This window comes from Phoxinus phoxinus (genome assembly GCF_949152265.1).
Source record: "Phoxinus phoxinus genome assembly, chromosome: 3".
Classification (NCBI taxonomy): Eukaryota; Metazoa; Chordata; class Actinopteri; order Cypriniformes; family Leuciscidae; genus Phoxinus; species Phoxinus phoxinus.
The window spans coordinates 17342147-17369882 of NC_136878.1; the positions used below are offsets into that span (position 1 = coordinate 17342147).

A 27736-nucleotide genomic window follows, 5' to 3' on the forward strand; every position below is an offset into this window, starting at 1 on the left:
TAAATGTTTTACATATATCACTCAGGTAATGTAAAGGAGTACTGTTAAACTCACAGGAGTTCCTTTCTCTCCTTTTCGACCAGTAAGTCCTGGATATCCTTTTAAACCCTGAACAAATTTAATAAAACACATCATCAACAAATATTAATTGCAAAAGTGAACTAGATAAGAGAACAATTTGTATTAAATGAATGTCTGTATTTAAATGTTTGATTCAAACCTTTACTCCAAACAGGCCCTGTAGAGGGAGCAAATGGACATAGAGAAATATTATCTTGAGTACCATGAGTGCATGAAATGATACTGGACTTTACATTTTTTAAAATAATTTGTCATTTTTCAAATATTTACTTTGTTTTAAATGTACACTACAGTTCAAAAGCTTGGGATTAGTAAGATTTTATACATTTATTTAAGGACACATTCAATTGATTTTGATTCTTGACATTTACATTCTTACAAAAGATTTTCATTTCAAACAAATGTTGTTCTTTTGAACTTTCTGAATTATTAATTATTTGAGAATCGTATTTTGTGCAAATAGATTTTTAAAAAATCAGAGATGATGACTTACGGGCATCCCTGGTAGACCTGGGGTTCCTCTTTTACCTGTTGGGCCAATATCCCCCTAAAAGTGACACAAATTACTCTATTTTCTACATGCCAACAGTATCATTGTAGGATTACATGCATATCTAAAATGTCACCTGCTCTCCCTTTAGCCCATGTCTCCCTTTCTCCCCATGCAGGCCCTGCTTCCCCTGAAACAAATAAACAGATATTCAACCACTGCAAACAAGGAACATTTACTTACAGTATGTACATAAAATACTATTAGGTGCCTTGAGTCTGTTTCCCCTCCCTTCTGAAATGATTTAAGTTTCTTCTAGTGTTTGATTGAGATGAATGAAGGTACCTTCAGTCCATCTCCCCCTGGAGGACCAAGTGGCCCAATTTCCCCCTTCTCTCCCTTTGGACAGAAAGAAGAGTAAGCCTCAAGGTTCTCAGTTTTGTCTCTCTAACAGTTATAATAGGACATTTCCATTAATGCCCAAACCTCAAAGCCCCTTTCACCACTCTCTCCTTTCTCGCCTCGAATTCCAGGTAAACCCTGAAACAATACATGTAGACCACTAATAAATATTCACATTATCTTTATGAATTTCTAAAGCCCAGTGAGGGAAATTTGTGTATTCATTTACATATTGTCCTGGTCTGCCAGGAGGTCCAGTCTTTCCCAGTGCTCCCTTATGACCCTGTTACACATCAAACGAAAGCTGGTAAAACGTATTATAAATTGTGGCAAGCATTATGCCTTTACAGGTTACATAACATCTAAAAATGAGCAATGAATACATGAGTACCTTCTCGCCTATAGGTCCTCTGAGACCCCTCTGACCAGCTTTTCCTTTTTTCCCCTAAGAGTTAAAAAATTACTCAAATTGTACTTTTAATCCTGAAAATGTTTCCTTCAAACCCTAAAAAACCTTTTCACTGTAGGCCTACTCACTCTTTTCCCAGCATGTCCAGTCTTTCCAGGAGGTCCATCTTGACCATTATTTCCCTGAAAAATTGGAAAAGTATATAAGACTTTAGAAATTAATAGAGCAAATGAAGAATTAATAGAGCAGCTGAAAAAACAGAGTGAATGTAACGGTATTAGATTACAAATTAAATCATAACATATGATGAAAAGAGATTTAGACTACACTGACCTTCTGACCTTTTGGTCCCTCCCTTCCCTGAGGCCCAGATTTGCCCTTTGGACCCTAAAGCATTTAAACATAAATAATGCATAATACCTGATCTTCAGGCAGTGAAAGAATATTACCATTTAGTTACTGATAGATGTATTTTCACACAAATACTAACTTGTGGTCCAGGTGGGCCAACAGGGCCATCAACACCCATTTCTCCTGGAAGTCCCTGAAAATAACAGGGAAAAGCATTTAAAAGCAAAACTATTTTTTTTTTAAACATTTAAATAAATACTATGCATACATACACATACATATACATACAGTGCATGCATATACATTTAGTGTATCGTTGAATTTTGATAATATGCAAAGAAAATCATTTATATATTTTATATTTAACATAATATTAAAGGTGCAGTACTGTAAGTGATTTCTGCACTGTAAAAAAATATTGTTGGTTTACGTAACTTAAAGTTACCTGGTTTCCTTAAAATTTTTGAGTTCATTGAAATTAAAAATTTGAGTTAATACAATGAAGCAAATTGGTTTAATAAATAGAAACTCAAAATATTATGTTATCTGAACCACACTAATTATCGAAGTTGAAAATAAAAAAATGAGAAACACCGTTACAAATTTAAATAAACGCCTAAACAAACAATTTTGTGATTATTTGCTAGATGTCTTTTCTGTGTGTGAGTGCTGGAAAAAAAGACAACATTGTTTTTTTGCTGTTGTACAGAACCAAGCTGCTGTTGTTGTTGCTGTTGAATTACAGCTGATTCTTTCATATTGCGCGAGCTGTCTGATGCAGCAGCTTCATGTGGTTGCCCGTGTTGCAGAGCGTGTCCGTTATTTGGGGGGGCGGAGCAATGATGGGAGAGGTGAGTTTGTTTGAGTGTGCATTTCAAATATCAACAGTGTTTCTCAGAAATTGCTCACTGTACCTTTAATACAACTACAGTCCAGTTTCTGTATTTAAATAACAATTTGGAGCATTTTATTTAGAAATTCTACCTCCTTTCCTGCTAATGCAGAGGGTCCTTTAGTACCAGGGAGACCCGGTGGTCCCTGTACAAAAGAGAGAGTCATCAGTCGACACCAAACATACTTCAGTCACTCATTATAAAAGTTCTCATTTAATTCAGAGCCTCACCATCTGCCCTGGAGGTCCTTGTCTTCCTGGTTCACCTTTAGGTCCTTCTTGTCCCGGCGTACCCTTTGGGCCCAATAAGCCCACGGGGCCTCTGGGACCCATGGTTCCCTGCAATAAGAGTATTATTTATCCCCTGAAAAAAGCAATGTAACCGGAATTTACCTTGAAACGGTTAGCTGTACTAACCTGAGGTCCTGTTTTTCCCATAACCCCTTGTAAGCCTTTCTGCCCAGCCATCCCCTGTAGATGAAAAATAAAACGTAATGACTTTAATTTAACATTCAGGGTTGCCCTCAGTCCCTGTAAACTTGGATAGCAGCTAATATGTATGCAAAAAAGGGCATTGAAACTATTGTGGTGTCTCTGCCGTTCACTTGTATATGCATTTGAGAGGTTATTTGACCCAAACGGTTTTAATATGGAAAACAGCCATTGATTTTACCCGGCTGCCTTGATCTCCTGGATAGCCAGTTGCCCCAGGTGATCCAGTTTCTCCCTTTTGAAACAAAGAGCAAGTCTGTTACATTAGGAAATGTATAAGGGTAATCCTGATCTATTACAAGGAACATTGATGAAAGAAACTTGAGGAAGAATAGGGAGTAATACCTTTAGGCCTGGTGAACCATTTGCTCCTGGTGGTCCCAGAAAACCCATCAAACCCTGCATTTAAAGACAACTTATAGACTCAACATCAAAAATGAAAAAATGTCCATCAAAAACTGCAATCACATAAGTTGATTTAGGTTTAATGCATCTTAAATAAAATGCATACCTCTAGACCCATCAAACCAGACGGACCAGACTTTCCCATCAAACCATTCTGACCCTGGTGAAGAGATGATCATTATTCAAAGCACTTTAACACTATAAATTACAACTAATACATATTAGCAGTGTGTAATAGTTAGCCAGACGAAGGGTCTGCCCAACAGAAACAGGATTTTTTTCAGCAAAATCACTAACTAGTGGTCCAATGTAGCCTTTATTCCCCTTCACTCCTCGCTCTCCTCTATCCCCCAAAAATCCAGGTGGGCCTTGTTGCCCAGAGAATCCTCGATTTCCAGGGTCACCCTGAGTAAATAAAAATGTAGCTACTTTACTTTTTGAGGAAACTGGTCAGTGTACAGACCTCTACAGTACATTTAATGAAATTGTACTTAAAATAACCATATATTGAAATTATTTTACCTTTTTTCCTTTAGGACCCGGGTCTCCAATATCACCTGGATGTCCGATACCTCCCTGGATATGAAATATCATACTCATAATAACTTATTGCAATACATTTTAAATGAATGACGACTTTTATGATACACACACTACCGTTAAAAAATTGGGGTCGATAAGATCTTTTGAAAATAAGTTTATGTTCCCCAAAACTGCATTTATTTCATTTTTTTTTTTACAGTAAAACAGTAATATTGTGAAAATGTATTACAATTTAAAATCACTATTTTCTATTTGAATATGTTTTAAAGTGTAATTAATTAATGTAATGGCAAAGCTATATTCTATCGCTCATTATTTGTTCGTGTCACATGAACCTTTAGAAATCAATTTTTTGTGGAAAGTGTGATACATTTGTGCCCAATTCTTTGATGAATAGAACGTTAAAACAAAATGGCATTTATTTGAAATAAATCTTTAATAATCTTATAAATGTATTTACTCTCACTTTTGAATCAGCGTGTTGCATTCTTGCTAAATACAATTATTAATTTCTGTTAAAAATAAACAACTTCTTCATTTTTTTTAAGTTACTAACAGGACTTGAAGCCTCAGGTAATCAATATATGACACTGACCTCTTTGCCACGTGGTCCTGGTGCACCCTGCACCCCCTGAGAGCCCTGAGGCCCGTGTTCTCCCGGAGATCCATTTGGACCAGGCTTTCCAATGGCTCCAGGTGATCCCTTAAATCAAATACCCAAGTAAAATCATTTGACTTGAAAAAGCTTGGAGAGGAAGCTGATAGACTCCATGATAAAGTTTTGTTGGATGTATATGAACCAGCATCAATATTTGGCACTTACAAATCCCCCTTTTTGCCCTGATGAACCCTCAAAACCAACTGGACCAGGATGTCCCTATAAAGAGAGAAGTGTGTTAAAACTTTGTTAATTCATGTTGAATTTTACTAAAACAAGAAGGGGTTGCTGATGAATAGCATTTCAACAAAGATCTCCAGCACTTATGCTATGTAAATGTTCCCTATATTAAAACATTCCCCTGTCTTTGTTAAAAACACACTGAACCAGGGATCAAGTTGCTTGCATTTTTGGAAATATGCCCAAGAAGATGATACAGGGAAGACAAACAGGATATCTCATATCAGCGTATACTGAAATGAACTGACCTGTGGTCCATCTAATCCAAACAATCCAGGGTCACCAGGAGGTCCTGGTAATCCCTAAAGGAGAGCACTATAAAGTAAATGCTTAATCATATGTGTTATGTAACTTGTTTTAAGAAACTGAAATGCTTACAATACCTGCTCTCCTTTTTCTCCTACTCGACCAACCATTCCACTTGTTCCCAGTGAGCCCTGAAGAATAGCAGAATGTGATCAGAATCTCAGATACACGCTCAGAATTGCTACATCCTTTTTTAAAACCTAGCCTAAAAATGCAATCAAAATGAGGGGTACCCACTCACTGGTAATCCAGTTGGTCCTTGTTTTCCCTGTGGCCCCTGAAGCCCCTGGCTCCCTGGGGGGCCTTGCTTTCCAGTTACACCTTCAGGCCCTGGCAGTCCTGAGTGCCCCTGAATTGACAAATATATACACACACATATGAATTAATGTACATTATATATATAAAAACAGAAATATTGTGAAATATTCTATTTTAATGTATGTATACATTTTAAAATGTCATTTATTCCTGTAATGGCAATACTAAACTATCAATTTTAATATATATTTATACATTTTAAAATGTAATTTATTCCTGTGATGGCAATGCTGAATTTTCATTACTCCAATCTTTCACATAATCCTTCAGAAATCATTCTAATATGCTGATTTGTGGCTCATGAAACATATACACACACTTTATTTACTGTACTTTTAATTATATATATTTTTTTTTTACTTCTGCTTCTGAAAAAACTAAATGTATGCTTCAAACTGAGGGCTACATACAGGCACTCCTTGCAAGCCAGCAGGTCCCGTTTCCCCTTGGCGACCCTAAAGAAATGTTGGAAACATTAAGGATAACCTCTCTGAATATAAAAACAGTGCTATTAAAGATTCAAAATACATCTAGTCTCTGTGATGGGGAAGTCACTTTACCAGTGGTCCACGTGGGCCCCTCTCGCCAGGCGGGCCTGGTAAACCCTTAGACGGTTAACATGGTAACAATTGTATTAGAGAAGAAGTGACCAAGATGTCATAACACTAATGATATTTTTCAGCTGAAAAAATTTAACTTACCGATGGCCCTCTCTGCCCTGGTGGACCAAGAGGTCCCCTGATGCCGGGTTCACCCTGCAGTTGCACATTCACACAATACATGATACAAAATCCAGAATGACAAAGAAATAATCATTGTAAAATATTTACAGCAGAGAGTTCTAACCCCCTCTCCTCTGTGACCTGGCCGCCCACGAAGGCCGATGGCTCCCGGATAACCCTGAGAGCAAGAACAGCATATCATCAAATCCATGCTACAACAAACAGATCATGAATTTTTATGTCAGTCCAGACTGGTTTATGCGGGATACACTTACATACATGCCTACAGGCCCCTGAGCACCTGCAATGCCAGGTTTTCCAGTGAAGCCCTGATAACAAACACACACAGTAATGACACATGTGTATTATTTACATTATAAATGTTCTGACAGCAATATTAAGCTCTGTGAGGCTTACCTTCTCACCGGGTGGGCCTTGGATGCCATCTTGGCCTGGTCGTCCAAGTGGACCCTAATGAGAGGAGAAACCTTGAGCTAATGTAGTAATGAAAAGCGTAACTTGTGTTTTCAGCAGTGATGTGTGTATAAAAAATAGTTCTGAATTTCAAATTATGTGATGGTAAGGAATATGAAACATGAACAATATTTAACATTTAATTTTCAAAGTTTGTCTACTATGGAAGCTTGTTTCCTTCACAGAATAAAACATTTGAAAAGATAATTGTGAATTTTTTTGTGACTTTCTCAGAATTATGAGATATAAAGTCAGAATTACGTGACATAAAGTCGCAATTGCATGTTATAAAGAAATAAACTCGCAATTCTGACTTAATAACACGCAGTTGCGACTTTATAATGTAGTGGCGGTTTTATGATGTTCATTGATCTTTAGTAAAATATAGATGATTCAAAGAATGTCACATGTGTGACTCTCACTTGTAGTGAGAGAAGATTCTCTTTATGTACCTGGGAAGGCAGAAGGGAGAGACACTCCAGAGAACAGACGAACGAGGACCTCTGACCTAGATGTCAGAAGGCCATTTGGTGAAGGAGGGCTTAGGAGTTGGCTCTAGTGACGAATCGAAACTAGTGTTATGGCTTCTTTGTCTATGGAAAATTACTGAATGGAAAACTACTGTGGGAGGAAGGCTCTGCGGAGAAGGCCTTGAGACTTATAGATAAAAGCTGGTTCAGTCTGTTAGGGGGTGTGTCACTCTTCTGCACAGGGTAACAGCTGTGTATTAGACTGCTCCTTCTTGCAAGAATAAATACTTTAATTTTATAATTTGACTCTGAGTCTCCCTTACGCAGTGATGTTTGTTTGATGAATTTTTGCCACAACAATTTGGTGTCAGAAGTGGGATTCCTTGGACGATGCCTCCTGGACCTGAGATCGGACGGTGTTTGGCCACCTGGACTGAGTAAGTTCCAGCTCTACCTCGTAAACTTGAGAGAGAGAGGCCGGCCGATGTCAGAGCCCGGGAGGATCGGACACTGGAATCAAAGAACTCAAGGTGGCTCGGAACAGCATCCCTGAGTAAAGGTAATTAAATTCAGTTTAATTGGGGGAAGAGTGAAATTGAACCATATTGGCTGAGAACTGTTTTCTGTGGTACGTAATCTGAAATTAATTGATCTACGTACAGATCAAGATATTTCAAACAGATACGAGGAAAATAATCTGAAATTAATTGAGGTCTGTGACAGAACAAGATATTTCAAGCAGATAAATAATCTGGAATTAATTGAGATCTACGGACAGATCAAGATATTTCAAGCAGATAAATAATCTGGAATTAATTGAGAACTGTGACAGACCAAAACATTTCATACAGATAGGTACCTGAAAATTAGTTGTTCCACCACGGAGCAAATTATTTTTGGGTGCTGAGGCTAATTAGGGGGAGCCAAGAAAGTCGTAACAGATTTTTTGGTAAACCGTAATTAGGAGGACACTAATAGTGACACTAATAGTGTAACCCGTCCGACTGGGTTAAAAGAAAGGTCGGGTTTGTCGGGGACGCTTGACAAATAAAGAGAACGCGCGTAAAAGAGAAATCCACAGAAAACAGATGAGCGGCTAATATGGGGAAGTCTCAAAAGCAAGCTTGCGAAATTTGGTACACCGGTGTTTTGTCAAATGAGATAGAAATTAAGGGCAGAAATGTATGATATTGAGAAACAAGATTAAAGACGGTGCGGGAATCAGTTGAACAGGGCAGAGAGAAACAAAGGTTGTTGTGTCTGCGTTCAACGTGTGTAAAAGTGTGAAAAGACAATGAGTTGTTGGCTTGAAGAAGATAAAAGATAAAAGAGTCGATGTAGAATGTATTGCCATATAGTAAGATTGAATATAACTGATAAAAGGGTTTTTATTTTTCATCCATTAGATGGATGCATGACATTAGATGTCAGAAGATTTTATTTGTAACAAAAGTTGAAGTAGCAAGCAGCAATAAGGCTGTCTTTGTGAAGGATTGAGATTTGAGTAATATGATATTTTGGTTTCTGTAAAAAACAGTAAGTAGGATAAGTGGGACAGAGACAGTAATGATAATACTTGTTGAATCTGCAGACTAACCATTTTGAGAAGAAAACAACTGTAGAAAATGTATGTTATGAAAATAACATTTCTGATAAAAGTTATGGAACTATTTATGAACGGCTGTTAAGTCAGATTAAGAAATGGTATGAAAAGTGAGGTTCAGATTAAAAATAATAATGATAAGGTATTGAGTATGATTAACAGGGATTAACATGATTTAAGATAATGAATGTTTCATTAAGCAAAATGGGGAACAATTCTATATTTTAGTAAAATAAAGAGTGAAATTATGTTTATTTTTGGTTTGACAACCATTATCTTTTGAACCTAAAGACTCCAGCTATGCTGGGAGTACAGCAACAGCGCGTGCTTATTCAGCCCGGCTTCTGGATGTTAAATGTGTACTTGCTATTGTAATCAGTGTTGTTGATGATAATACAGAATTAGAGAGATATAAAGACAGATTTTGGAATTCAATAATGTTAAATGTCGGATATTTTGTTGATATTAAGTCATTGAGGGAAAAAGACATTGTCTGTTTTATAAAGGAAATTATGGGTCGGGGATAATTTTCCCTGGACAAGTGTTAAAGTTAAATAGAAACTTTGTGAAAACAACTTAGAAACAATTTATGGATTTCCGTGCAGTTTATGAAAATTAATGTTCTGCCAATAATAATGATGAAGCTTATGATTTGGCTAGTGTGATCCGCCACTGGTGGACTGTAAGAGGAACAGAGAACTGCTTATCAGCTCTGTTTACAAACTGATTGGAACACACTGCTTCAAGGGTGTCAGTAAGTTGGAGCTGCTAGAAAGCTCAAGGTAATCGAGCTGTTAGAAGGGGACAGAGAGATCGAGCTATAGGAGAAGGGGACAGAGAATGTTTTAATTGTGGTCAGTGGGGTCATTTAGCAGGAACTGTAAATGCCCACTCAGATTGAAAGAGAAAAGAAAGTTGAAAGATTTAAGTTGTAAGGAAATCCTTTTAAAAGGAAAGAACTAAAGTACCAGTAGATGTAAATTGCAGATAAGCAAAATATTTGTAAAAGTAAAGGTAACTAAAAATATGATTGTCTTATAATGAAACGCTTAAAAAAAAAAGGTTTTGGAAGATCCTAATTGTAGATTGGTAAACCCCTAGAAGAGAAAATATGGAAAATATTGTCAGATAAAGTTGTAATTGAAAACCTGACAACTAAAATGTAGATGTTTTAATGAAACGTTATTGAGAAATAGAATAACTATTTGTTGCTAAATGTAAAAATGTAGAAAGGGATCTGATTAAACAAACAGCTTGGTAGTGTTGACCATGAAGCAGCTAGAAGATGTTTTGGTTTCAAAAGATAAGATTGGGACTTGGCTGAAACTGACTCAATATGAGTGGAAATTTGTAATGTCGAAATTTCCTGATATAAGAGTAAAAGACAACTATAAAATTATTTTTATATTGAAAACGTATGTAATTGCTGGCAAAGATGTCTTAAACTGGGCTAGAATTAAAAGATAAAGTAGCTAAAGTAGAGAATGTTTAGTATGAGAAACAGTGTGCCAGTCTTGAAGGTCTCAGAGTCTCTGTCTCATTCAATGTCAGAAGGCTGTTATCTTAGCCTGTCATGACAATAAGCTATTTAGTAAAGCACAGTGTTTCAGTTGAAAATTATAGACACAGATGTTAAAAGAAATCATGTTAAAGGAAATCATTGCCATTCAGAGGGCAATTTGTAATTAAATATTTTAGATTTGTAAAACTGAATGACTTTAAAGAAGTCTTTAAAATAATAATGTAGACCTGAATTGAAGTGACATTTTTGTACTTGTTATTTTAGGACCAGTAACGTATTTGTCTGATCTTAGCCTTCACCATGACACAGGACCTATCACCATGACTATAGATGTACACTGAATAGACGATGTGAATTTTGTTCACTGTGATTTTGTTGATTCGGACATGTCTAACAGATTTGAGTGATTGAATACTGTTGTTGTTAACCTGTCTGCCTTAACAATATTAGGCAGTCGAGATGGAGTTGAGGTGACTCTTGAATGTGTCTTTCCTAAGCTCCAGAAAAACAGCTGAGTTCTGTTGAAGAAACTGATTGTGTGATGCGAGCGGGTCACCAGTGGGTACGTGGCTACTCAAAGACGGGATGATTTTCCTGGCCAGGAGACATTCTAACGCAGGGGGTCCCGGACACTGCATCTCCGGATGGAGGTGTTATATGTGAGAAGGTATGAGAGTTGAGCGCTGATTACCAGAGGCCACTGGGGTCAGCAGAGCATTGTGGGGTCAGCAGAGCATTGTTTGACCGAGAAAATGTGAGTTCCTCTATACCACTCACCAGAGAAAACCCCCCCTCGCAATTCACTGTATGGCTTGTTTTCAACTGTGACAAGTCTGATGGAAATTATAGATAAAGAGCTGATGGGAAATGTGTTTTCAAGAGCCGGCTGAGACCATCTGATTGTCATTATTTGTTGGGGAGACAGTAACATAACTTATTAATTTATATCAGGAACATGTTGCCTTATGGGCAAGGAAAATTAAAGAAGTTGATTTTGAACTAATATGTCTATAGGATGGTTTTAACTCCTGAAGGTTAGACATGGTGCTGGTTAAAGATTAAGACAGTTTTTGTAAGAGTTTGGATAACAAAGGTTAGGTGAATTGAGAATTTATACAAGTATTCAAACTAAAGATAACCTTATAAATACTCAGAGCATAATGTATTTTAGATTATTGTAATGGTTCTAATTTGAGTTAAACATTTGTATATTAACATTTATGAACTATTAAGGGTTCTATGATTAATTAAGTTTCAGTCTTAGGAGGCTGTTTGAAAAGATTATTTGTGTAAGAGAGACTGCTGAGTGGAGGAAGGGATTGGGACGCTGTTTGTCTTTCTGTTATCAGGCATGGTAAGGCAAGTTTAAACAAAATAATGATAATGAACCAAAACAACCCAGTTGACTTTTCTAAAGAAAAAATGAATAATGAACAGATAGAACATTTGAAACGGCTTGAAAGGCCATGTAAAATTATATAAAAGCTACAGAAAGATGTGAAGGTTAAATCTTATTTAAACCTTAAATATTATACTTTTAGAGTTAATATATAAAAAAAAAAGAGCGAACATTGTAAATGAGCAGTTAACATGCTGTATGTGTGTCTAGCATAAGTGTGTGTGATGGGGACAGCACTTTATGTCTTGTGTTAGTGTAGGGCAGCTATTCCGCCTGAATAGTGAGTATGTTGTGTCTTTAACCTCTGGAGAGTGTTTTTTTCATTACAGATGTGTTAAGGCAAGTGACAAATTGTAAAGAAGGCAAATGCTGAGTGAATCTGATGAGAAGATGATAGAGAACATGGGACGAGCTTTAAGATCACGCTCCGTCTGGTAGTAATTATTTTTGTCATTTATGATGTGGATTTGAATTACTTTTGGATAAGTTTAGGTATTTATATAAATTGGAATTGTGGAGTTGTACAGTATATCGTCGTCTATCGTGGGTTATAGATTTGACGGCAACAACAAAGTGAGAATGTTTTTTTTGACTGACATTGACCAAGTCTGTACAGCACGACCTGACCTGATAAACTATTGATGACTTTAAAATGGTTGAAGAGGACTGAGTTGCGAGACAAAATAACAGACCTGAAAAAGCAGGATACGGGGCGAGACTGAGGGCCGTTGCCCTTCAAATACTTCGATAAGAAAATGAAATTGTGGCTTTAAGTGAAGAATGTAATATTTTGTTTCAGAGACAGAGAAAGATGTCTGGAGAAAATTTGTCTGAAGACACTATGTTAAATGTTATGTTAAATTGATGATCGAGTTGTGTCGACCATCAAAAGGGGGATGCTTTATGTTTTATTAGGAATAAATGTTGGGAGAACACTAGGGGTAATTGGGTAAAAGCCCTGAAAGAAGCCATTTTTCTGCCTAACAAAATTGCTGTCTGGATTGTTTCAACAGGACGTTTCCAAGGGCATCGAAGGCCGTGGCAGAATAGTAGACAAAAGAAAATACGTACTTTACTATCTGATGATAACCTCGAAATTTGTTTTTCTTTACAGAGAGCATGCAGAATTGGGAGACAGGGCAAAATGTGTTGAATAATGGCTATGGATGAATTTTGCTAACTGTCCTGGCCTGATTGTTATTATTGTGGCAGAAAGGTGCTACACCTTAACCTAAAATTTTCCTTTTGCAGAATGTCAGGAGGATTGCATCAAGCTGAACTGATTCTGTTCTTCCAAATGTATGAATATTGACTTGTAAACGATATGTGTTTTTCAGGGGAAAAGGACTTCGACTTTAATAAGCAAGAAATGTCTAATGATAATATGTTTCAGTTTGTAAACAGATGGTGAAAATTCCACAGGTCACACCAAAAGGGATGAGAGGGAAAGACAAGCGGTCACTAACAAAATACTTAAAGTCTCCATTCACAGGTCCATGGGGCGAACGAGATGATCAACACGCCTGGAGGAGGATGTGGACCAACTAATGAATTAAGAATATGGTTTTGTGACGATTTTAAGGATTTTATCTGATAATATTGAAATAGGGTTTAGTATTGATATTGGTATATGACAAATGATTTGATTGGTTACTGATTAATTAGAAAATATTTAAGGCAAATGTTTTCAGGAAGAGAAGATCTATTAATTAATGTAAATTATAAGGATTATTATTGAAGCTGATTAAGTAGAACCACTGCCTGATTGAATTAAAGGTAAAAGAACAAAATATGGTTAGGGAAATGGATATGGGGAAAATGTGAAGTGTATGAGTTATGATTGTATGTGTTATTCTGATAATTTTGTTATTCATGGGTGAATGTGAGAAAACTGGAATGTCTGTTCAATTGAAAATGACAGTCTATCTGGATGATGATGATGATGAACAAAATTATGCAGATGATTCAAGTAGAGATTACAGTTAAATGTGTTGATGTTTTCTTTTTCTTTCTGAGAACGATTGATATGTAAAGAGGGTTAAAAGTAGCAGTCATCCGTGTTACGAGATGGCGTACAAGGACAGGGTTTGAAACTGAGGGATTTTTTTATTTTCTTTATTTTTTTTTTATTTTTTTTTTTTATTTTTTTTTATTTTTTTTTTTTTATTATCTGTTTGTTTTCCTACTGTGCTATAATCTTTTTCCTTACTAGTGTGACTGCGGTAGTGAGCCCGGCATTAGTAAATTGTTTACTTGCTTGCTAAATAATTAATGGGGCTTTCCCCCACAAAAAACAGCCTTATGCTTCTTCATTCTAAACTTTTTCTTCACAGGTTCAAGGAGAGTGATCTTTTATGATGTGATGTTTTAATGACTTGAACTTGCATTTATTATTACTATTATTATTGTTATTATTATTATGTTTGATTAATAATTATAAAAAGTGAGGAGTTGTAGTGGCGGTTTTATGATGTTCATTGATCTTTAGTAAAATATAGATGATTCAAAGAATGTCACATGTGTGACTCTCACTTGTAGTGAGAGAAGATTCTCTTTATGTACCTGGGAAGGCAGAAGGGAGAGACACTCCAGAGAACAGACGAACGAGGACCTCTGACCTAGATGTCAGAAGGCCATTTGGTGAAGGAGGGCTTAGGAGTTGGCTCTAGTGACGAATCGAAACTAGTGTTATGGCTTCTTTGTCTATGGAAAATTACTGAATGGAAAACTACTGTGGGAGGAAGGCTCTGCGGAGAAGGCCTTGAGACTTATAGATAAAAGCTGGTTCAGTCTGTTAGGGGGTGTGTCACTCTTCTGCACAGGGTAACAGCTGTGTATTAGACTGCTCCTTCTTGCAAGAATAAATACTTTAATTTTATAATTTGACTCTGAGTCTCCCTTACGCAGTGATGTTTGTTTGATGAATTTTTGCCACAACAATAACACGCAATCGGGAGATGTAAAGATAGAATTGCATGATATAAAGTCAGCATTGAGAAGATATAAACATGCAATTTCTGAGAAAAAAAGTCAGATTGGCGAGTTTATTTCTCACAATTCTGACTTTATAATACACAATTGCGACTTTATGTCACGCAAGTTCTGAAAGACTTCAGTTCTGAAGTCAGAATTACGAGATGTAAACTCGCAATTATGAGAGAAAAAAAGTCAGAATTCTGAGATAAAAAGTTGCAATTACCTTTTTTATTTTTTATTCTGTGGCGGAAACAAACTTCCAGTCTACTTTGTGAAAATTTAACTTTTAACAGTCCTTTCCTTGCAATAATCTTTTAAAGATTGTATCAGTTTGTCCTGTTGTTATGCTTACCTGTGAGCCTGGAGGGCCTTGTTTTCCTGGCTCTCCAATCATACCCCTCAGGCCCTTCAGATGACAAAGGTTACAGAAAATATGATGTATGACAAAATAAAAAAAATTGTGAAACAGTCCACATTGAATATTGTTTGATGTAAAATTAATATTTAGGATTCTGCACAATTTCTAGGTTACTAATCACATTTTTGACATCGACCCTGTTGACTCTTTTCAGATTAAAATGTTCTTTCTTCCACTGAAGCACAATATTATCTTTGGATCATTCTCAAATCATGCAGGATCACATGATCACATTTTGCAGCTTAAGAGAGATCAAATTAATGCTGAAATTCATTCTTGTTCAATTAAACTTTTCACTTAAATTGTTATGCAGATTATATCATTTGTAATAATATATCAAATTTAAGTCTGACGTATACCAGTTTAACACTATCTCTGACTACAAACATGGTTTCCAACTCTTGCTGTCATGCAGAAACATGATCAACCCAACAGACTTGTTAACGACCTTTTTAAGTTTAATAGTCTATGATCTTTTAACCTTTTTCAGGCCAGTCTGACTTTGACATGCCTGTATCAAACATCTGCTATTATTATTAACCAGGTTTTACACGCTTTTATTATAGCAGCAGTTTTCTACATTTGCTAAAATTCATAGAATATTTTAGTTGATGATAAGAAACATACATCAGTTCCTTTATCACCTGGGTCTCCAACAGAACCAGAAACACCCTGCAAGGCACATAAAGAAAATCACCACAGAACAAAAAAACATTTATTACTCAAAAATGTGATGTCTTACTTTGCAGTAAAGCACTATAACTGATATAAAAAAAAAACGTGATATTAAATGTATGAAATGGGAACCTGTGTACCAGGCTTTCCTTCTGGCCCCTCAGCACCAACTTGACCTTGTAAACCCTGCAAAAATAGCAAAAGTATATATGATATATATGAAAAGTATAAATCTTGACTGCTTTTACTCATTCAATTCTCTTACCACTATTCCAGGTATACCAGGGGGACCATGTTGTCCAGCTCGGCCCTGAAAATAATAACATAGGTGAATGTGATCAAATGATACAGAACAACTTCTTCAAATGTTGCTTATTCATAATACACTGTGTTTAATATCTAACTCAACCATAAAATAAAACATATGAATAAATCAGAGACCAAAACTTTACATTTATTTAATAAAAGTTCATTATATATATATATATATATATATATATATATATATATATATATATATATATATATATATATATATATATATATATATATAAATCACTACGTATATTTATTAAATAAATGTAAGTATAATTTTAAAATAATGTGGATATCACCAATCATATTTTTCTAATTATTGTGAATTTTTCCATTAGATCCTTTTTTTCTTAGATAATATATTTTTTAAACATTTTTATTATTCAAATTTAAAAAAAGTTTTACAAATTGATGCATTCTTATATGAAACAAATAGTAAATTTACTCTGGATCCTATGGGTCCTGTTCTTCCAGTACCACCAAGTTCACCCCTACTGCCCTGTGTTTAAAAACAAAAAAACAAAACGGAAGGAAGGAAGAAAGAAAGCAAGGTTATTGATTTAGGTGCATGTATTAATAGGACACAATGAAAGGACCTTTGGGCAACTTTGTTTTTTAAGAGTAGCTCTCATTTGAAAGATGACAGTTGGGTTGATGTAAAAGGATGAGCTATAAGAATGTTTTTGGTGCGATAGCTCCACCTGAAAGTCATAAACCACTCTGACCTTTTGACCCTCTTTTCCAAGCATTCCCTGAGGACCCACTTCACCATCTATACCCTTTAGGGGAAAAGTGTGAGAGAAAAACTATGTCATTTGCCAAGAAATCTTCTTTTGAACCTCAATTGTCAAATATTATGCCTGTAATGCTTTAGTTCTGCCCATGAGTCGATCTGCTTGTTTCACCATTGCATGAAGTAAGGCATGTTATAGGGAAGTCTCTCTGCTATTGTATACCTGGATACCTGGAGCACCTGGCTGACCTCTGACACCAGGAAAGCCGAGGAGGCCTGACTGGCCCCTCACTCCCTGAGGACCCATGATCCCTGGTGCTCCTTGTGGTCCCTAAAGACATACAGTACAAATCATAAATTGAACATTTTATGAATCCTTCAAGTATGCATTTAAATCTTCATAACTTTTTATTGTATTGTGTTGCTGCCAGAGATTACTTTTTTCCCCTTGGGTCCACCGTCACCCTTCTCTCCATCCGGGCCCCGATAGCCCTGAATCAGAGGCACTAATTAGTGGGGTAATACATGATCAATAACATATATTTACAAATATATAAATACTCTAATGTCAAAGAAACATACAGTGAGATTTGAATCAGATTTCTTACTGTGACACCTGGAAAGCCGTTTGGACCTGGATGTCCAGTCATACCCTAAATTTTTTTATAAAAATAATAATAAAAAAATGTGGAACATGACAAATTAATAAAAATGAATAAATAGATAGTCATTGACTCCTAACTGAAAGATTTTTTTTTTTTGCATTCTAGGCTATATTACTGGTGGTTGAGGAGATTCCCCCTTCCACGTAAAGTGCTTTGAGTACCCAGAAAAGTACTGTATAAATGTAACAAATTATTATTATTAATTATTTTCAGAAATATCAGACAAAAAAACAATAGAAAGAGCCTAATTATATTATGCATTCCCATAACATGGTTTCAGTTTTTCTTTTCTTTTTCAAGGCATCTGCATAGAAAGCATGTTTCTAGCCTGCCAGTGCACAGCTAGGATTGAAATGTGGCGGGGAGAAATTTAATTCCGTTTTAAAGAGGTTCTATTATGCCTCGTTTTACAAGATGTAATATAAGTCTCTGGTGTCCCCAGAATGTGTCCATGACGTTTCAGCCAAAAATTCCCTACAGTTCATTTATTATAGCATGTCCAGTTTGCTCTTATTTTGGTGTGAGAGAAAAAAATACGCTGTTGTGTGTACCTTTAAATGCAGATAAGCTGCTGCTCCCAGCCCCCTTTCTAGAAGAGGGTGGAGCCTTTAAAGTTCGTGCTTCGGATACTCCAGCAACAGCCAACAACAAAACTGGAGATTCTCACGCAGCCAAAATGTTCAGCCTTATATGTTCAAACCGTAGTCGGACACAGATGGAGAGACTCGGGAAGAAGTTACAGATAAAGTGCATAAAATGTGTTATATTGGTTGCTAAAGGTCTGCCGTATGAGTTTATAAGCGTTTTCCTATAGATTACATTCAGTATGAGAAACGAACTCACCATGGGCCCTTCAATGCCTTGTAACCCTCTGATACCCACTGGACCATCTGGTCCCTGTCCACAAACAAAAACCATCTAGAGCATCCATTTCATAAACACAACATGTTATTGTATATGATAAGATTATGTTTATGACAGATAATGAGTTCCCAATTTTGTACATGCACACATGTACATGGTTTCATAACTTACTTGGTCACCTTTGAGACCCTGTGGACCACCCTGACCTAGAAGTCCCTGTGAAATAATAAGCAAACACCCATGAACAATGTTAAATGTCACAAAGAACTCCTATTTGTATGTTTTTTCTACTTTAATAGCATTGCTAGTCTACATAGTGAAATTGACCTGTGACCCTGGATGACCAAGTTGGCCTCTATTTCCCTCGATGCCTCTAGGCCCCTAAGAGGAACGGTCAGAACAGGTTTCATATTATTTCAGCCTCTGATCATTCTGTAAGAACAGGCTTCAAGAAGCCATTACACAATAAAATGTCAGTGTACCTGAGGGCCCTTCCGCCCCACAGGGCCAGCAGGACCAACGTCCCCCTTTGACAGCAAAAGTGTTTTGGTTAATCAACAGCTTCCACTCAATATTTCAATATTTGTAGGTGACATAGTCAGATAATGTTGCCTTACTTTAATGGTTTGTACAAGATTTCACAACAAATTCAGCAAGCAAGTCTCATCTCAATCACTTACTTCTGAGCCATTGACGCCTTGTGCGCCAACGAATCCTGTAGCACCTGGTGCTCCCTGGCAAGACACAAATGCATAACTGAGCATTATTAAGAAGTAGGCGATCCATAAATAGCTGAATAAGGGGGATTCCTCTGTTAAAGCACGTTTGACTATTTGAAATCTTTAATGTCTTTGAATCATGTTTCATTTGGGAATGGTTATTCTTTCTTATTAAAGTTGAACAGATTACTTATTTCTAAATAGATGAACAGATTATTTGTGACTCACCACTGTCCCTGAAGGACCACGTTTTCCATCATTTCCTGGATCACCCTAAGAAAATAAAATGGTTTATACTGTCAATATCAATATAAAAAATTATTGTGAGTTATTATTATTCAATATTCATTTTAATAAATTGTTATTGATTGAAGCATGATGACATGATGATTATTACAAAAGATAATTCAATTAACTCACATTTGGACCGGGTGGTCCAGGAATCCCCTCAACCCCTTGTAAACCAACAGATCCCTAAACAAACAAAAAACAAAAACAAAAAAATGAGCAGTACAAGAATAATGTATGTGTGTGGGGTGGTGGTGGGGGTGTATAATTTACTTACTGGAGGACCAGAAAATCCAGTAAACCCAATTTCTCCTTTTGAGCCCTTTAAAAATAATAATACAACAAAAAATCAACACCCAAAAATTTAAATAACAAAAGCGTAACCCTTCTCTCACATTTGTCATTGACAAGACATGTCTTTTAGTGGTAGTTTCCCATCCTGATCCACTAGGGGGCAGAATGTGTGTTGAATTTGTACACACACAAATTAAAAATGTTATAAATACTTCAGGCGCAGGCTTTTCTTACCTTTAGGCCAGCCTGTCCTTTGTCTCCTCTGGGGCCAGGAGCACCAGGAAAACCCTACTCATGAAGGGAGGAAAACTGCTTTATGTACAAAAGTATATTATAAGTTCCTGTAAGAGACAGTTACAGGGGAGTGCATTTCAGAATATTATACATTCTTCTCATGTTGTACCTCATCTCCTTTGTCAGCAGGGGGCGCTGTGTCACCTTTGTAACCACGATGACCCTTGAACCACAACCAGAAATATACTGCATATGGTTTTCCGCAATTTAAGGTCATATGTTACACAGACACAATTTATAGCTTTACAGAATCTATCCAAAAGCACTAACATACCCACACTTGTGTCCCCACTTGAACTTTTACTACTACTACTACTACTACAAAAGCTATACTATTGACATCCCATGTCCTCAGTCTCACCTGTAGGCCAGGAACCCCTGGAGATCCAGCCACCCCATCCGGCCCGTTCTTTCCATCTTTTCCTTGAGTCCCTGCTCGGCCTCGAACACCCTTTGGTCCCATGTCACCCTGTTAGAAAGTGCTTGCTTGTAATTCAACCCTGTAGACGCTTTGCATAAATCTACACTAACGTTCAACAGTTTCTTTTTTTTTTCTTTTTTTTCTTCTTTTTTTTTTAAGAAATTACATGACTATTCATCAAAGAAGACTTTTACATTGTTACAAACAAATTATATTTCAAATAAATGCTGTTGCTTTAAACTTTCTATTCATAAAATAATAATGAAAAAAAATAGTTTATTATGGTTTCCACAAAAGTATTAAGTAGCACAACTGTTTTTGACATCGTTAATAAGAAGAAATTACGTTTCTTGAGCAGCAAATCAGCATATTGGAATGATTTCTGAAGGATCACGTGACACTGAACACTGGAGTAATGACTGTTGAAAATTCAACTTTGCCATCACAGGTTTAATTACATAAAAAACATATTAAAATAAAAAAACTGTCATTTTAAATTGCAATAACATTTCACAATATTACTTTTTTCACTGTATTTTTGCTTAAAGTACATTAAGCCTTAGTGAGCCTAAGATATTTCTTTCAAAAGATTTAAAAAAAAAATATTGACCCCCAAACTTTTGAACAGTAGTGTGCCTCATAGTAACATGATTTAACTGCTGTTGAAGATACCAGAACTCTCATTGCTATTCTGAACATATACATTCACACATACATGCACACAAGCAAAGATATTGTACTAGTTAGTTACCATATCGCCTCTGCGTCCTGGTGGTCCTGTCTGGCCTGGGTCTCCAGGTAATCCCTTCAGAAATACAACACTTAACCACATACTCTATATTCCAACATGTAATATTCTTACCATAAACAGTACCAGTCAAAGATGCACAATAACCCTCAATATAGTTGGTGGTCATTGTAATATCATTTCATAATCTGCAACACAGTCAAGTATAATGTGTACTGTAACAGTCGTCATTAACTGTGTTCTGTGTGTTTGATTATGTTTACTCACAGGTAAACCTGGTCTCCCGGTCTCACCCATTGGTCCAGGGTGTCCCCTCTCTCTCTGCGGGACATCCGAAGGAAAGGGTTTGGTAAGAGAGACCATGTGCCTATTGTATAATTATGTTTTGCTAAATTATTCCAGTTTCAAATACTTACAGGCCATCCAGCTGCTAGCAACTGATAATAAGATGTTCGCTAAAAAACAAACAGATGAATGAATGTCACATACTTTATCAGAGATTCAGTTGACAGGCAGTTTGAACAGTCAAATGATATATACACTACCAGTCAAAAGTTTTGGATCAGTAAGATTTTTAATGTTTTTAAAAGAAGTATCTTCTGCTTACAATGGCTGCATTTATTTGATAAAAAAAAAAAAGTAATATTGTGAAATATTACAATTTTAAAAAGCTGTTTTCTAAGCGAATATAGAGTAAAGTAATTTATTCCTGTGATCAAAGCTGCATTTTTCAGCATCATTACTCCAGTTTTCAGAGTCAGATGATTCTTTAGAAATCATTCTAATATGATGATTTGATGCTCAAGAAACATTTCTCATTATTGTCAATGTTGAAAACAGTTATTTATATTTTATTTCAGGATTCTATGAAATGTAGTACAGTAAGTTCAAAAGAGCAGCATTTATCTGAAATAGAAAGCTTTTGTAACATTAAACGGTTACACTTTATTTAAAGGTGTCATTGTTACGGTGTAATTATATATTTAAGTACTGAGTAATATTAAGCAACTGCATGTACTTACTATAGCGTTAGGGTAGGATTAGGATTTGGTTGAGGGTTAGTTGCGTGTAATTATGCATAATTTATTGTTATTACTATGGTAAGTACATGTAACATATGTAACAAGGACACTGTAAAATAAAGTGTTACCCATTAAACACTACCGTTCAAAAGTTTGGGGTGAATTTAATTGATCAGAAGTTACAGTAAAGACATGTATAATGATACAAAAGATTATATTTCAAATAAATGCTGTTCTTTTGAACTTTCTATTCATCAAACAATCCTGAAAAACTGTTTTCAACATTTATAACAATAATGAATGTTTTTTGAGCATCAAATCCGCATATTAGAATGCTTTCTGAAATGCTTTTCAGATCATGTGACACTGAAGACTTGAGTAATGATGCAGAAAATTCAGCTTTAATCACAGGAATAAATTACATTTTAAAATATATAAAAATAGAAACCAGCTATTTTAAATTGTCATAATATTTTACAATATTACTGTTTTTTTTCATCAAATAAATGCAGCCTTGGTGAGCAGAAGAGTCTTCTTTTAAAAACATTAAAAATGTTACAGATCCAAAACTTTTGACTGGTAGTATAATATATATATATATATAAAGTAAAAGTAAAACTCTAAAATTGTTTTCGTTAATTTTGAATAAAAATTTAAACAAAATAAAAACTGAAATAAAAATAAATGAAAGCTAATAAAATGATAAAGGCATATACAAAAATACTAAAATCAAAATGAACAATGACATTTTTTTTTTCCAAATATAATTTATTACATTTTTTTATCTATTTGACTGTTTAAGCTGTCTCAATTCACCCATTTACACTCACATGTGGCATTCACTATGTAGTGAATATTAAATGAGCAAACAAGCAAGCAGTTTTGGACCCAGCCTCTGCACAAATGCATAAAAACAATTCAGACTGCATTCGAGAGGTGATGAGGAACACTGTACCTGACTAGCATTAAGAGGGAAAAACCTCTTCTAAACAACAAATCCTCAATCTGATCTCTAATAACACTTAATGCCTGTATGTTTCAATTCATCTCAATGAGAAAACAAACTAGGGAGTGTTGAAAGGCATCTCTCCTGTTCAAATAGAGGAGAAGAACTGAAGGACAGTGTACGCTGTCTCTACAGTGTGGGCTGGAAAAGCCAAGGCATCGAACCCACATAGACACACGGTCTCTGTCACACTGTTATTAAATCTCCCTGGCCGCCTCCGCTTTATACAACATTTGTCTTGGCACATGCTCAATTGGCACCAGGGCAGGGGTTCGGCTCACTGCTGGGCCAGAGAAGGTGAGTTTAAGAGAATCTGGGGAATCGGACCTCCCAGTGCACTTGCCTAGATGAACATCAAAAACCTTAGTGTACACTGAACATTTAGACATTGCAATAAATGTGAAGAGACGACCCAAAGACGACCCAATAAATGTGAAGAGACGACCCAACGCCGGCGATATGTTATGCCCTAAATTTATACATGATTAACTAACTGTATTTTTGTATGTACATTTCTGAAATGCATTTTCTGTAAAGCTGCTTTGAAACAATATGTATTGTGAAAAGCGCTATACAAATAAATTTGAATTGAATTGAATTGAAAATGTAATAACCTAAACTAACCAACTAACTAATCTTTAAATATGTTTTTTGGACCTTTTTCCAAATAATTTTTATCACTGATCATGGTGACAAAAATCTGAGGAAAAAAGCCAACAAAATATTTAAACATAATTTATAGATTTATTAAACCATAACAATGTAGTGAAGATTTATATGGAAAATTAGGCCAATATTTTCTGCCAAAAATATGTACAAAAGAATTGACATCATTTTCCGAAACAATAGCCAAATTATACATTACACCATACACCATATGATGATCATCCATATTGAAGCACTTATATAACTACCACAATTATCTAAGCTAAAAAAAACTCACATACAGTAAGTACTTTTTCATTTAAATAATTAAAAATAAAACACCCCAAATCACGAATCACAAAAAGATGGTCTAAAGTAACAGTATCTTAGAATGTACATAAAGTCTCACTCTTTCAGAAAGGTACAACTCCCTCACCTACCACCCATGGCTCAATATACACACACGACTCATCCATCATAATCCAGGATTGTGCCAAATGATGAGGAACAACATTTGGACATGCTCAACAAAAAAACATTACATAATGCCAAGTTGCCGCTGCACAATCACAAGCAGATATTCACAACTGTTTCGAGTTATGAGAATCTACATGGAGGTCAAAACTGTGGTTTTACAATTACACTTAATTATATGCTCAAAAATAGAGAGTCACAAATAGATAGAATAAAAGGTTTGGCGGGAAAACAGAAAGACTTCCAATAGCTTTGAAAGACACAGGGCGGTGGCTCACTGGACCACGTTCAACTTTGGTAAGGATGGGCTGTATAATCGACTAATACCTAGATTCATCTAATTTATGCTAATTCAGCTTCAATCTTTTTGTATACCAGGCATTTAAACTGTGGTACATAAAATTTGTGTTATATCTTTATGGCTAGTCAGACTGTTGAGGCCTACCCTGAATGCAGCCCAATCCTCCTCTGTGTTCCTCCAAAGGTAGAGGGCTGGGAGTCCCGGTGGACCTGGGGGTCCTGGTATGCCTCTCGACCCATCTGCTCCTCTGACTCCTGGAGATCCCTGTTAGGACATACAGGTCAAATCAGTGTCATCTTCACAGAACACTGCAATATGTAGTATTTAAAGAAGTGTTTTTCCTCACCTGATCGCCTTTGTATCCAATAAAGCCACTTTTACCTGCACAACCCTATGCAAAAAAACAAACAAAAATACAGCAATCTTAGAGTCCTAAATATGAAGCAGAATTAGCTTCATGGGACTTTGGCATTTATCAAAGCATTTCACCACAGAAAAGTGTGAAGTTACTGTCATCAACCATCATGCTAAGTTTAGAGGATTGCTTTTCGTTTTCAAATATAAGCATGGAAATCAAGAGACTTTGTGAAACCATAAAACTCATGAGTTAATTAATATTTATAGGTCCATGCCCTTTTTAATCTTATGTATATTACGTAATGTGACACTCTCAGACATGCCAATTCGCAGAGAGCTGCCAGACCTCAAACCTTAAGCAAAGAGCAGCTTTAGAACTGAAAGAAGCCTGATATTTTGGTTTCATGCTAGGAGGTTCCAATTCAGAAAAGGGCAGCAGTGGTAATATAAGGTTACTGATGTGAAGGATGATCAAATGAATGTTCCGCTAAACTCCATTAAGAGAGGGAAATGATTATATAACATGCAGCTTTCGGCAATGAAGTATTCCAAAATATGAACAACTAGTTTTCACTTTTCGGACTAGTAATTTAATGTAACTTTAGTTAATAACAAGTCTGATCCTATACTCAAACTACATAGCTACTGTAAATTCCAAAATATACTTTTTGTTAACTTTTTTGTAATACACACTAAGGCCCGGTTTCACAGACAGGGCTTAGGTTAAGCCAGGATTAGGCCTTAGTTCAGTTAAGGCATTTAAGTAGCTTTTATAAAGGTGCGAATACCTGGTGTATTCCTGGTGGTGGTGGTGGTGATGGCGCAATGGATAAGACACATGCCTTTGGTGTGAGAGACCCGGGTTCGAATCCACTGTGAGACACCAATGTGTCCCTGAGCAAGACACTTAACCCCTACTTGCTCCAGAGGCGTGCGACCTCTGATATATAGCAATTGTAAGTCGCTTTGGATAAAAGCGTCAGCTAAATGAATAAATGTAAATAAATGTAAATGTAAATGGTGTGAATCTTGAGACAAAACAATGACATATTTGATGAGTGAAAGTTGCTTTCAGGTAAAGCAGTTCAAACAAGCATTCTAGTCTAGGCTTAAACCTTGTCTGTGAAACCGGGTGAATATGTCTTAGCAACTACTTATTTTAGCCGCCATTTGACTGCCAAGACTATTGTCCATACTGGAATACTTGATTCTGATTGGTCAATCGCAGCAGGTGCAATCATATGTAGCGAAAAAAATAATAATTCATTCATTTCAATAGGTATTGGCACAATGGGGAATTTCACACAGGGGTGAAACATTTCGCCATGCAGATTGACGCAAATGGTGCCATCTTCTGTCTCATTTATCAATTGTAGTGAAAATTATTTCAGAGGACTTCAGTATTGATATTAGTGTACTGTAATTGTGTTGCAGTGTTTATCTTATATTGCTCGACCAATTGTTTTGTACATTCTAATGGACTATTTTCAATAATATACTTGTACAATTATGAAATAATTTCAACTCTTAAATTAACTCAATTAATTTTAACTTGATAATTTCTATACATAATCCCTTTAATAGTTACATCTGAAAAGAGATTAACCAATATAATAAACATAAGATTGTTCCTATTACATAAATACAAATGACACTATTCATATATACACGTTTAATCTATTTAGTCACCATGAGGGGGGCGTTTTTCGGGATTCAGATTTTCAATTTGGCACATTTTACAGAAAGAATATCACTTAAGTATTATCAGCTGCCCTGAGAACGTGTGATTTCACCTCATTTCATCAGGACTTTAGATGTGGTAACTCACTCTTTTCCCTGGTGGTCCAACGGGCCCTGGGGGTCCACTGAGAAGCCTGTATCTCCTTCCATCCATGCCTAATATAACATCACCGTGTTTAATTTCAACTTGTTCCTTGCTCGTGTGCTTGTAGTCAGCTTGTCCACTGCCTACTAGCATTTTATACCCTTTTTTTGAGTGAACATCAACCGAAGGCTGTTTAACTACTTTACGGGAGTTCCCAGGGAAGCTCTTTGAAGGAAGTAAGAAACCTTCTTCAGTCAGCTGGTTTAACTCAGGATGGACTGTCGGCCGGACAAGATCCTTTTGACTGGCTGATGTCTTCACATTCAAAACAGAATCCAGGTCAGCTGTGTCCCCAGAGGGCTTCAAAGGGAGCCGCTCCAGGCGGTCTTCACCCAAATCTGTTTTCATTTTTTGAGACGTGAAGTTCTCATCTGATGATTTGAAGGTGGTGGACTGAATCTTTTTCTCAATGGTGTCCTTATACCTGCTATGTGTACTGATGGCGGGAGACTTGAGTCGGTCAGACTCATCCACCACTACAAAGCCACGAACTGAATGCTTTGAAGTTCTGTTCGGGTAAGTAGAAATGTCCCATTTACTATGAAGATCTTCATTCTGGGAAGAGACGCTGGAGTTCTGAAAGAAAATGCATGGCATACAAGATACATTAGCAAAACACTAAGGGGCTGTTGCATTAAACATTTCAACACAAAAACCCATTGTCCTCATTAATCATCTACAATCTAGTTTAACCGGGTGCAATGTTGCACTGTGGGTATTTAAATCAATTCATTATCATTCCTTTCATCACAAACATGCTTGCACCTTATTCACTAAAGTCACAGCTACTTATAATGATTGCTATATTACTGTCAAGAGAAAACCAAATTCCATTTAAAAGAGATATATGTGCACCTTT

At 36.1% G+C, this 27736-nt stretch overlaps 1 protein-coding gene across 4 annotated transcripts in view; it reads right to left on the reverse strand.

Moving 5' to 3' along the window:
* Positions 1–27736, reverse strand: part of LOC306996379 (uncharacterized protein) — a 51881-nt gene that overhangs the window by 2908 nt on the left and 21237 nt on the right. For 2 of the 4 annotated variants that reach the window (XR_013797060.1, XR_013797061.1), the window contains exons 7-62: positions 26821–27453; positions 24982–25026; positions 24780–24899; positions 21604–21642; positions 21455–21508; positions 21191–21244; positions 20380–20487; positions 20128–20181; positions 19959–20012; positions 19708–19752; positions 19563–19616; positions 19371–19415; positions 19104–19157; positions 18906–18950; positions 18751–18804; positions 18595–18639; positions 18403–18456; positions 17503–17547; positions 17333–17386; positions 17118–17225; positions 16887–16940; positions 16607–16660; positions 16112–16156; positions 15979–16032; positions 15799–15843; positions 15106–15159; positions 6727–6780; positions 6585–6638; positions 6434–6487; positions 6289–6342; positions 6148–6192; positions 5998–6042; positions 5511–5618; positions 5347–5400; positions 5212–5265; positions 4889–4942; positions 4661–4768; positions 4045–4098; positions 3820–3927; positions 3629–3682; positions 3463–3516; positions 3299–3352; positions 3043–3096; positions 2857–2964; positions 2718–2771; positions 1873–1926; positions 1716–1769; positions 1511–1564; positions 1365–1418; positions 1203–1256; positions 1058–1111; positions 917–970; positions 708–761; positions 575–609; positions 221–238; positions 55–108 (exon numbers count right to left, since the gene is read on the reverse strand). Coding sequence is in view for 2 of the 4 variants with exons in the window: in XM_079608799.1 (XP_079464925.1) it covers positions 55–108; positions 221–238; positions 575–628; positions 708–761; positions 917–970; positions 1058–1111; positions 1203–1256; positions 1365–1418; positions 1511–1564; positions 1716–1769; positions 1873–1926; positions 2718–2771; positions 2857–2964; positions 3043–3096; positions 3299–3352; positions 3463–3516; positions 3629–3682; positions 3820–3927; positions 4045–4098; positions 4661–4768; positions 4889–4942; positions 5212–5265; positions 5347–5400; positions 5511–5618; positions 5998–6042; positions 6148–6192; positions 6289–6342; positions 6434–6487; positions 6585–6638; positions 6727–6780; positions 15106–15159; positions 15799–15843; positions 15979–16032; positions 16112–16156; positions 16607–16660; positions 16887–16940; positions 17118–17225; positions 17333–17386; positions 17503–17547; positions 18403–18456; positions 18595–18639; positions 18751–18804; positions 18906–18950; positions 19104–19157; positions 19371–19415; positions 19563–19616; positions 19708–19752; positions 19959–20012; positions 20128–20181; positions 20380–20487; positions 21191–21244; positions 21455–21508; positions 21604–21642; positions 24780–24899; positions 24982–25026; positions 26821–27453 (3852 nt within the window). In the remaining 2 variants the exon portion in view is untranslated. Of the gene's footprint in view, positions 1–54; positions 109–220; positions 239–574; positions 629–707; positions 762–916; positions 971–1057; positions 1112–1202; positions 1257–1364; positions 1419–1510; positions 1565–1715; positions 1770–1872; positions 1927–2717; positions 2772–2856; positions 2965–3042; positions 3097–3298; positions 3353–3462; positions 3517–3628; positions 3683–3819; positions 3928–4044; positions 4099–4660; positions 4769–4888; positions 4943–5211; positions 5266–5346; positions 5401–5510; positions 5619–5997; positions 6043–6147; positions 6193–6288; positions 6343–6433; positions 6488–6584; positions 6639–6726; positions 6781–15105; positions 15160–15798; positions 15844–15978; positions 16033–16111; positions 16157–16606; positions 16661–16886; positions 16941–17117; positions 17226–17332; positions 17387–17502; positions 17548–18402; positions 18457–18594; positions 18640–18750; positions 18805–18905; positions 18951–19103; positions 19158–19370; positions 19416–19562; positions 19617–19707; positions 19753–19958; positions 20013–20127; positions 20182–20379; positions 20488–21190; positions 21245–21454; positions 21509–21603; positions 21643–24779; positions 24900–24981; positions 25027–26820; positions 27454–27736 lie in introns of all 4 variants that reach the window. The other 2 variants (XM_079608799.1, XM_079608800.1) reach the window with 1 other exon arrangement.